Genomic DNA, 11,890 nt, shown 5'->3' on the forward strand with positions numbered 1-11,890 from the left:
TAAAATAATAATAATTATGTATTAAAATAGAATGCTAACTATTTTTCATATAGTAAAATATTAGAAATAAAATCTAACAAAAACTAATGTGTTTATATATACATATATTTTGAAAATTTTACCTAATTATTAATTTATAATATTGATGGGACCATATATTTACAAAGGATTTTCAAAAAAAATATTATCTTATTATTTTATCGAAATATGTCTAAAATTACACAAGAAATTTATTAATTTATAGAGATTATTAATTTAGTATTAATTTATTGAGGTTTTACTGTAGTTATAATCAGGTTTATTTAAAGAAATTAGTCAAAAACAGAATATTAAAAAAGAGAAAAATAGTAAAAAAGCGGCCCATTAAATACAGGGAAAAAGGTGAAAATTAAAGTCAGCCAGAAGTATGTAAATGTTCCTTAAATGACTCAACTCAGTCCACCCGCTAATCTCGCCCTTCATCTCCTTTTTTTTTTTTTAATTGTTGACAAAATTGGTTTCTTCATCAAATCAAATCACACAGTCGTAGTACCACCACCATTCCATACCATTACATGCTACCCTTTACTCTGCACTCTCTCAATTCCTAACTAATTCCCAAAATGCCCCTATCTCCATCTTCCTCCTCCTCCCTCTTTCTCTCCTCCATCTTCCTCCTCCTCCTCCTTCCCTTCTCTCTCTCCTCTCCATTCAGTACGTCACCCTCCTTATCTCTATCTCTCCATCTCCGTCTAGATCTGACTATGATGACACTGAGCTCTCCCTCTGTTTTTTTTTTCTTTTTTCTGTTGCAGATACTTCCTTCTTCATTGACTGTGGAAGTCCCGAAGGTTCAACTGACGCTTTCAACCGTACTTGGCTTCCCGATCAATTTTACTCCGGAGGAAGCACCGCCGTTGTCTCCGAGCCTCTTCGATTCCACCAAATCGCCGAGAAAACCATCAGGTACTTCCCTCTTTCCTTCGGCAAGAAGAATTGCTACGTCGTCCCTCTCCCTCCTGGTCGCTACTATCTCAGAACTTTCACCGTTTACGATAACTACGACGGTAAATCTCACTCCCCGTCCTTTGATGTCTCCGTCGAAGGCACCCTTGTTTTCTCCTGGAGATCTCCTTGGCCTGAGAGTTTCATTCGCGATGGCTCTTACTCTGATCTCTTTGCCTTTATCGGTGATGGTGAGCTCGATTTCTGCTTTTACAGCATCGCTACTGATCCTCCCATTGTTGGTTCCTTGGAAGTCTTACAAGTTGATCCTTCCTCTTACGACGCCCTTGGGACTGGTCACAATGTTCTTTTGGTTAACTACGGGAGGCTCTCCTGCGGTTCAGACCAGTGGGGACCTGGGTTCACTAACCACACCGATAGTTTCGGCCGGTCTTGGCAATCTGACGAAGATTTCCGATCGGATGATTCGAAATCGGTGGCTAGGTCGTTGTCGACGGTTGAGAAGATCAAAGGAGTGGATCAGTCGCCGAATTATTTCCCGATGAAGCTTTATCAAACAGCGGTTACGGTCTCTGGTGGTGGTGGTTCGTTGGTTTATGAGCTTGAGGTTGACGCGAAGCTTGATTACTTGCTTTGGTTTCATTTTTCTGAGATTGATTCTACTGTGAAGAAGGCTGGGCAAAGAGTGTTTGATCTACTGGTGAATGATAAAAATGTTAGCAGAATTGATGTGTTCCATGAGGTTGGGGGATTTGCAGCGTTTAGTTTGAACTATACTGTGAAGAATCTGAGTAGTACTACTGTGACAGTGAAATTGTCGTCTGTTTTGGGTCCACCGATTATCAGTGGGCTTGAGAATTACGCTATTGTTCCTGCTGATATGGCTACAGTGCCTGAACAAGGTATGTCAGATTAAGGATACTCAACACTGTTTGGTGGATTACAACATCACGTCTTTCTTGGTTTGGTTGGGATTTGAGAATAGCTTTGAGCAAAGCTGGTTTGTTTTGCAGTGACTGCTATGAAAGCATTGAAGGATTCACTGCGTGTTCCTGATAGAATGGGTTGGAATGGTGATCCCTGTGCTCCTACTAGCTGGGATGCTTGGGAAGGAGTCTCATGTCGGCCAAACTCCCAAGGATCTGCTCTTGTGATATTCCAAATGTGAGTTTCATTGATGCAGCCAGTAACCAGAACTGGCTTGTCTTAAATTCTGTCACATTGTGTGATAAGGAAAGCAAAGAACATGATTCGGAAAGTAGTTTTTAGCTGTATGAGAGGTTTTCTTTATAAACAGGCATCTCTGTTCCTTAATTGTAGATTAAGGGTTACAAATTAATTTGTTTATCTGGAATTTTTTATCTCGGCATTATCATAAGCTTCCGAACTATAGATGGTAACTGCATAAATAATATTGCCCTATTTAATACTCATTATTTCTTAGGTCTGCATTGTGGTTTCTTACTATTAATGAATTATCATGTAATGCTTAATATAAGGAAATGTCTCATAGTTCTTTACCTGTTTCAGAGACCTTGGAAGTCAAGGCTTGAAAGGATTCATCAGTGAACAAATAAGTCTGCTGACAGATTTGAATAGCTTGTAAGTTAACTATTGACTTCGTTTTATCTATCTCGGATTTCATATCTCATTATAGTGCATTTGGTTGTATGTGTCTGGATAGTGATTTCGCCAAAGAGACGTAAATTAACTCATTATCTCCATATTTTTTGGGAAAGGTATTTATGAGGTTTTCTTTTGTTTTTTTGCAGGAACTTGAGTTCAAATACCTTAAGTGGTCAACTACCTTTGGGTCTTGGTCATAAATCCCTCGTGAGTCTGTAAGTGAACACACCTCGGTCCATGATCAGTTGCCAAATTTTATCATAAATGGAAATCTTGCCAGCTTGTTACTGTTTCAAATTGTAGATAATTTCTTAAAAATGCATACATATTCCATGACAGTAAAACAATGATATGGGAGTGTGAGAATGGTTTAGAGAAAGATAAGAAACTATTCTGGCTCTGTATATGTGTGTTTATTGTTTGCCTATTTGGATTGCAGTGACTTATCAAACAATCAGCTCACAGGACCAATACCTGAAAGTCTGACCGTGTCAAGTTTAAAGCTCGTGTAAGAAGCTGCTTCATAACATTATTTTATGTATCTGTTCTATACTTCTATATCAATATTTTTCTCCATTCCTTGTGAATTACAACCACTATCTATTTAAGAGATAGAAACAATGATTCATCTTAACACAACTATATCAGCATTTTCTATAGTAGATGATTAATAAGTAGAGTATGCCTAGAAGGTTTTGATGACAACCATCTTTATTGACGATAACATGAACGCTGATTGATTTTTCTATGATGTGTTGTTAGGCTTTTGAATGGCAACGAATTGCAAGGTAGAGTACCAGAGGATATTTATTCAGTTGGTGTTCATGGTGGAATTATCGAGTGAGTTAATTTTAAAAGTCCACATGTAATAATAGTCTATATTTGTTTCATCAATGGCAAATTACCTTCCTTCTATACTATCAATGGCTTTGCTCGTTGATCCTTTAGCTCACACTCTACAACAATCTTCTTCTTTTTACAGTCTCTCTGGAAACAAAGGATTATGTGGTGTACCATCTCTTCCGTCGTGTCCACTATTATGGGAGAATGGCCACTTATCCAAAGGGGGTAAAATAGCCATAGCCATATCTTGTGTGGTGTTTCTCATTCTGCTCCTCCTGGTCATTTACTTGTGCTGCATCTGGAGAGGAAGACATGACTACGACTTTGCCCCTCCTCACGATTTAACATGTAAGTAAAATACCCGCAAAACTGAAGAAAAGATGAAGGACATTCTTGAATCTTGATCTCTCTCTCTCTCTCTCTTTATGTGTGGTGCAGCGCTAGCAGCAAAGAGAAACAGATACCAGAGGCAAAAATCGTTAATGCTACTGGAAATGGAGAGTCAACACGCGAAAGGAATGCCCACACTCCCCCTGAATTCGCAATAGCCGAGAAAGAGAGGTAGGAAGAGATTTGACTTGGACAGAGCAAAGGAGATGAGATGAGGATTAGAGAAATTATGTGTAATTAGTATACGAAGCATTACTCCTCACAAGAAGACCATAAATAACATTGAAGAAAGGAAATGGATCAAAGAGTGTGCAATTATTCCACAAAAGAAAAAAAAAAAGTAAGAACTCAATCTTCCTTCATTGTAATTTCAATTTTTTTGGTCTATCTTAGATATGATAATATTAATTGATACACATTCTTACTTACGCCCTTCCCTGTATCTGTGTTGCCATTACAATTGCATGTATCATACCACATTGCTGTTCCCTTTTTTTTTTTTGTGAGGTCAACCAACATTGTCTCTATAATGGGATTAACCAACATTGTCTCCATAATGAAAACTTAGTCACATATGGGCAGGCTAAGCAAGTTAGTCTCGATACTATTATGAAAGTGAACTCCGATGATTTTTTTTTTCCCTGTTTCAAAGAGCTTAGAAAGACTGATGAGGATATGTATCCTACTAAATCACAGTAATATTAAGTTTCGACCTCGACCTGGACCTCCTAATAACAAATTACAAAATAGATTGATAGAATTATATACATTGTGCCATTGAGACTTCACTTTAAAGATTTTATTGGTTTATATCGTTCAAAAGATTCTATTATTGAAACTGAAAAATATTACAAAGAATAAAAGAACCTTCTCTTAACAGTAATAAAATCAGAAGAAGATACTTGAGGTTAACAGCAAGTTTTGTCTAAATCTAACAGTATCTGAAAAGGAAGTTAAATATGAAAAGCAAACGTAATTGCAATATAAAAGGAACAACAAGCTCTAACGTTCACTCCGGACAAAGATGAGCTGCAAAGTTTGTCAAATTGACCTCCCGTGAGGTGATTAATTTAACAACATTTGTTTTAAAATTAATGTTGAGACTTTTGTAAACTCTTTTATTATGATCGACCCCGAGACTTCTCATACTTTGTCTCGGTATGATCTACTCGATGTTTTGTTTATGTTTTTATTTTTGAAGTGTTTTTACACCCTATAGCTATATAATACTATTATTACCATTACGTTGTGTTTTCATCATGAGTCTTGCCTCTCGCAACCATATCTGTCTGTCTGCCTTGGACTTGTAACGTTATTGGTTTCTTCTCCTTTTGAAGACTTTGACTTGTCTAACTAATAATACACAATTCCCTCTGTTAATTAAGTACCGTTCACATTTCTTCTTCTTCTTCTTCTTTTTAGTTTAATTTTCCAACTTGAAATTGGAATATTTGACGGTGGCATATTGAAAAATGTTGAATATTTGACATTGGAGGCCTGCATGCAGGTCCCCCGTGTTAAGGAGCGTTATATGCTGTGTAGTTGTATTTAGGTGTCCACATAATGCTGATTAATTTGCACACTGTTCATTTCTTTTTCTCTTTATATATATATATATATATATATATATATATATATATATATATATATATATATATATATATATATGCAGTAGCTTCTCTCTGTAATACGGTTTTGTATTTTCGGTAATTTATTAAGATTTAAGATCAAAGACCAAAACACGTTGCTTGTGACATTTTGAAAAGTCTTTGATATATTTAGTAAAACTACAGGCGCCAATACACTACAACTAATATATATGTATGGTTTTCCAATAGTTCTAATATACGTGTACCATCACCTATTACAAAAAGCTAAACTACTTTATTTGATCTTTTTCAAACAAAAATTGTAATTCTAGAACGAAAACCTTTTTTCTCATTGTCTTAAACTAGTCCACGTCTCCTCTTCAGTACACTCCATGAAAACTAAACACTATTCACTCATGCATGGATTGTATTATCGATTTTTTATATGCATCAGATATGAGCTCCAAGTACTCGTTAAAAAAAATAAGTTTAAATATACATATTGTGTATTCTAATTCGTTCACGCTATTTCATTTGAATAACTCAAAGTTCTATATAGATATTGAAATGTCTTCTCTATAATCAGTCACAAGGAACCAGATATGAGGGTGCATACGTCTTAATTACTACAACCAATTTGATATGGTCTTCGCTTTGAAAATATATCTTTCACGTGATTTGAGCTTTAATTTATACATTCAAATGACATAACTACATTTTCAAACGGGATATAAGTAAATTTGCTCCGGTGCTCTGCTGGTTTAACACGTCAATGCAATTATAAATCTAATCTTAAAATGCAGATGTAATATAAGCTCTGGACAGATATATTTGGGCGATTCTCTATTGACTTCATACATTTAGCAATTCCCAATTCTATTGACTTGGTTGACCTCGATGTACGTAAGCTAATTGTCTCCGGGTCTTTTGGGTTAACATTTTTATAATGTATACTACTACTTAACTCTTAATGGACCGGCTCATTTTAATTATATATGTGCCACACATGATTAAACTAATTCATCATTTAGTAATTGACTCATAAGCTTACTAATTTAATAATGGTTCTGATCGTTGCCACGTATACAAAAAAAGGGGATTACGAAATCGACATAAGTAAAGTCAATCTACATCGACATGTCAATAAGAGTTTACTTGTTCGTGTATTATTTCACAAGTCACAACGGAGTCCCTAAACATGCATGGGATATCATCACTAATTCACTACCCGCAAAATCATGTGATAATGTCTTATAGTTGTTCTATATATATGTACATATCATCTACAGTATATGAATATATATCATATATGTGTGCATGTGTACGTATGTTCACGAAGACACTTTTATATGAGGGTCGTCTCTTTATAAAAGAAACAGATACGTACACATTACATATTTACGTGTAAATGTGTAAAGATACATACATATCTGTAGGGCTTAAAAGGGAGCAAGTAGGAGAGCAAGTAGCAGGAAAAAGAAAGCAAATCTTATCTTTACAAAACTAGATCGAAAGAGAAACAAATATTTATGAGAAATCAATACGTAAGAGATAGACTACACTATATACATATATAGTTGCTTAAAGAATATAAACAAGACTATTTTGTCGCTTATGGAATAGCAAAGCCAATAGGTTTAAAATAAATTTATTTGACTTTATAAAATATGTTGGGTTGTGCGTACCGTGTCGGCAGATGGCAGCGCATAAATCCCACAAATTTATATTTGTTCAAACCTATAACGGCGGATATTATGTTATATGTGTTTTATTGTGTTCAATGAAATTTTAGATTTGTAAGTTTGTAACACACAAGTGGAAATTATATTATTGTTGAACTTCTTAATCGATCTTTAAGTAAACAAAACTCTTATTTTTTGCATGGTTTGACCAAAATGATTTTTTCATTCAAACTTAAACATATATAATTGTTGTTATTTTACTAAGTAACCGTGTTCTACGAGAAATTTTATATTTGATCGTGTAAAATAGTATTAGCCCATCAATATATAGATATAAGTATTTTCTTATCATCGGATAGATAAAAGAGAGAGTGGTGCAATTTATCACTCTCACCTACTTAGGGTATTTTCCCTAATAATTAATATTCATATAGTTACTTCAGTATATATAAATCAGAAGTTTGGCTATTCACTATGATAATGGATTTTTTAACCATGCGATGATGTGAATAAATAAAATATTTCTTTCAAATTTCAACTATTTTATGTTTCCATGTTATGCAGTTATAGACTTTAAGAGTATACTTATTTTTAGTTCGACTTATGATATATATATCCATGGCAAATCGTAACGTTTCTTTCATATGATTCCACTCGAGAAATAAATACAAGTTTGTCATCACGAAGCCAAAAAAAAAAGAATTAAGGATAAGAACCAAGTGAGAAAACAAAGCCAATGGGTTGAAGTAATGTGGCATTCAGGTTGGATCAGTAGCCGTCGTGGAGCGCACCAATGGTTTACGATTCTCTTCGATAGTGCCCCTTTTACTGGTTGGTTGGTCAACAAAAGCAGTCTCTCCCTTTTTTTTAATTCTCACATGTGTTTTAATTATTTTTTAAGTATATGTTAATCAATCTCTCACCACTATTTCTATAAATATCAAATAATTAATATTTTATTACCTACTATTCTATCTATCTTTGGACAGCCTAGATTAGTATTTAAAAATAGTTTAAAGCTTGACCGGAGTTTTCTTCTTTTTAAAGGGTCTTCTTGTCCTATCTGGTCTTCTTATTACTTACTTTGTACTGAAAATTACTTAAACTACTAAATTGAATTACATATTCTGGTAAAATTTTCTCATCAAAGTGAGGATAACTTCTTTATTACTTGTTAGGCGTGTATGCAAAATTCAAATGGTTCATCAGTTCGATAATTTGAAATTGTACATGATTATTAAGGAACTGGTTTGTTCGAGAACTAATATAATCACATGAAGTTAGGTTTGCAATTATGATTTTTATAAATTTTAGGTTTCCAGTGGGTTATTGTATATAAAATCGCATGCTTTATATGTATATTTAAGAAGCCAGCCACATATTAATTTATTTTCAAGACTAGCTACTACTTAAATTAGTTTTTGGTAAAAGGGTGGTGGCCTAAGTTAGGCCATGTTATTAAATTACTCTTAACTCCACTGGATTTGATGAGTTAACTTGTTAGGCCAACCTGATTATCCCCAATACAAAAACATTATGATGATGATATCATCATCATTAGACAGATATATATCTGTGGTGCAGTGATCTTATTATTAATATGCCAAAATTGTGCGATGGAAGATAAGAATTCAAGATGAACGGCTGAGATAGGATTGGAATATTACTAAAAATAGGATGAAGTTTGGGTCCAGATAGAAGAAATGAAGAGGATGGTGCTGAGTGCTTTTGCTGACCTTTTCGTCGTCCTACAAAAATACAAACAAAACATATCTCACTCGTTGTCTTTCCCCCACTTGCATTGCATTGCATTGCATGGCCCTATTCTTCAATTGAACGATACCGTTTCTACTTTCTAGTTACACCAAACCCCATTTTTCAACTAAATCTATGTTATATTGCATGTTAATTACACGTACGTATTCAAACCTCATGAGTTTATCTAATTTTTTAATCTACTAAAAGTGATAAAGTTTATTATTATGATGATGATGAAGACGGGCCAACAATTGTCTAGCTAGTTAGGCAAAACGCAAAATTATTTGCTTGGTTTATTTTTGTCGATGAAAGAAACGTAATTATCAATTAAATACGATAAATAGTGTATTATATGTTTGACAAATAAGGAAAAATCAGGAGAATAAAGAAAAAGAGCAACGAGCCTACTATTATCTCTAGGGACTGTTTTTAAAGTTTTGGATATAAGAAGAAGGTCAATGATGTGGATGATAACCAGATTACATGCATCATGTTAAAGAGACGTGACACATATATTTGCTTTAACTTTATAACATATGCCCGGGTTATTTAAGTTCTAAATTAAAAGATACACATCAAACCAACCCATTTCAGCATAATTAAGTTGTTCATATTGACATTTTATATCTTTGAAGTTCTAAATTTTGATTTTTTTTACTGTAAAATGACTATTGAGTTATGAGTCTATATATTATGACCCACTAATCAAATAGTGTCTAACTCGTTTTAAGTTTAACTTCTTCGATTAAGATCGATATGTATTCAAACAGACGACTTTCATATTAATCTATTCGAGGAAAATGAAAAGGTTCTTTGACAACAAAATATATATATATATATACACTCTTTTTTTCTTTTTAAAGGGATAAGTTTACTTTTGTTTCAACCAAAATGGATAACACATTCGAAGGAAGGAAGGTAGGACCAAATTAAGAGAAAAGTGGCAAAAAAAAAAAAGAAAAAAAAAAAGATTAGGTACACTGTTCCGTACAAAGAATATAGGCTTCGGGGATAGATAATACGATAAGGGTTCATCTCCCCCATCACATAATAATGTACAATGTATTTTATGTATCATCTTGTGATATCTTCTTGTCTCTATTCTATTATTGATATATCTTATATTTAATTCCAAGTTCATATAATTGAAACAAATAATTGTGTTTTTCATCTCATTTAGTTATATGAAAAAAGCTGACGACTAAAACAAGAAAAGGAAAAAGAAGAAAAAAAAGTGGACGTTTTAAGTATTGCATTCAAACTAGGCTGGCCAAACTGTGTAATCCTCCTGGTCTCTGGAGATGACATGGAATGGAATATAAAGTTTATTAAATATGTGTGTGGGCAAAAGTAAAACTAATGAAACAAAAGTAAGAGAAACAGAGGAGAGTTTGATGGTTTAGGGAAAATAAAAATATGGTTTGTTTAGTTCTTCAGCCAACAAAGCATATATAATGTTCCCCCCATGCAAGTGGGAGAACATCAACTATATAAATATGTATACTCTGTATAGTAGTATACTGTATAGTATACCAAATAGTGTAATTAAGTTAGTAAGAAATGTAATGTTTGGTGGATCATATTTAAAAGGTTTATGATCTAATCTAATAATTGAGCCACGAAGAAGCAAATCTGACCGTCAATTTGAAGCTACTTCTTATAAAAAACTATACAATAATATCCCAAATTACACATAACCCTTTTTAACAGAAAAAAAAAAACATGCATATAGATAAGAAGGGACTAGTCACTCTTTTTTAAAAAGTGGGTATTTTATTGCTTAAATTGAGAAATTGAGGGAAAAAGAAGACAATATGTGTGGGGAAAAGGCAACGATACGTACTATGATTCTACATACAAAACAAAGTGCTTAGAGGATATAAAAACCAAAACCAAAACTAGCTCTAGCTATGATGAACTCTTGTAAGAAAGGAAACATCTATAATACGAGGGAACCTAACGAGTAAACGATGATGCTATGACAACTAAATACGTAATATGTAAAAAGAGATACGTCAAATACCAAATATGGAAGGGAGAATATATAAATTGTAGTTTTGGGATATGTATAATTGACAAGAAAAACAAAAAAAGGTCCATCCAAATCACTCTAATGTGAACCCCCTTTCCTTCCCACTTGGCTCTCTCCTATTCCATCCCCCATTACTCATTTTTCTATCTCTCAACGAGTCAACTCTCTCTACTACCAATACTAATTTTACATTTCTCTCTTTCTTTTTTTCTTCTGTATGGACCATTCGATTTCTCTCGGAAACTTCTTTTCCTCTCAATGAAAACATATTTTCATACATTATTAATATTGGAAGAAATGTCAAAATACATGTTTCTTCTTTCTTTATAAAGCCGTATATATTTATTTACCTTCATATTCTTCTTATAACGCATCATCAAGTATCTCTCATTTGCTAGTGTTGTAAATTATCCCTTGTCTTTTAGTGAAAACTTCAAGATTCCTTCTTTTGTTATATATATTTTTTAATTTTTCATGTTCTCAATGCATATGCGGGTATAATTATAGTAACAAACTAACAACAACAACAAGGGAAAAAATAAAAAAGGACTAATGAAAAGGTACCATAATTAGTACGAATGTTATAATAATATTAATTAATTAAAACACTAATACCCAAAAACAAAAACTTGGACACTTGTGCCACGAAACTTCCTTCTACAAAACACATAATGTTTTGCCATTCTTGCAAGACCTGACCCTACTACTACTCTTCTGCACCCCCCTCTCTCTCACTTTAATTTTCACCCCCCCCCCTTCCTCTTTTATAGTATAAATAATTATAACCCACATTTTACATTTATCCTATCATAAATTTTGACAAAAAAAACAAATAATATCAACAACGTACATACATGCACTTCCATCCTTCCTTCTCCCTCCTCTGTCTGTGTATATATATATACTCCAACCCCATCATCTCATAAAGCAAACAAACACAAACCCATTTCTCCCATCTTTTTGTTTTTCCTATTTCCTCTCTCTCTCAGACTCCATAAACAAAGAAATAAAGAAGAAAGAAAAAA

At 33.5% G+C, this 11,890-nt stretch overlaps 1 protein-coding gene across 1 annotated transcript; it reads left to right on the plus strand.

Annotated features, from left to right (window-relative positions):
• Positions 1-450: 450 nt before the first annotated feature.
• On the plus strand, positions 451-4,298 carry LOC17900323 (putative leucine-rich repeat receptor-like serine/threonine-protein kinase At2g14440). Its single transcript, XM_006306927.2, has 9 exons — positions 451-693; positions 795-1,847; positions 1,959-2,109; positions 2,476-2,547; positions 2,718-2,786; positions 3,011-3,079; positions 3,334-3,411; positions 3,554-3,762; positions 3,853-4,298. Exons 1-9 carry the CDS (start codon positions 603-605, stop codon positions 3,960-3,962), a joined length of 1,902 nt encoding a protein of 633 aa, XP_006306989.1. The 5' UTR covers positions 451-602; the 3' UTR covers positions 3,963-4,298.
• The last annotated feature ends 7,592 nt before the right edge of the window (positions 4,299-11,890 follow it).

Source organism: Capsella rubella, unplaced genomic scaffold (assembly GCF_000375325.1).
Source record: "Capsella rubella cultivar Monte Gargano unplaced genomic scaffold, Caprub1_0 scaffold_1, whole genome shotgun sequence".
NCBI classification, from domain to species: domain Eukaryota; kingdom Viridiplantae; phylum Streptophyta; class Magnoliopsida; order Brassicales; family Brassicaceae; genus Capsella; species Capsella rubella.

Excerpts from the sequence above, each read along its gene's own strand:
- LOC17900323 (XM_006306927.2), top strand. The coding sequence starts at position 603 with ATGCCCCTATCTCCATCTTCCTCCTCCTCCCTCTTTCTCTCCTCCATC. Across the intron at positions 694-794 it reads CTCTCTCTCCTCTCCATTCA|ATACTTCCTTCTTCATTGAC; the intron begins GTACGTCACCCT and ends TTTCTGTTGCAG. Across the intron at positions 3,763-3,852 it reads CCCTCCTCACGATTTAACAT|CGCTAGCAGCAAAGAGAAAC; the intron begins GTAAGTAAAATA and ends TGTGTGGTGCAG.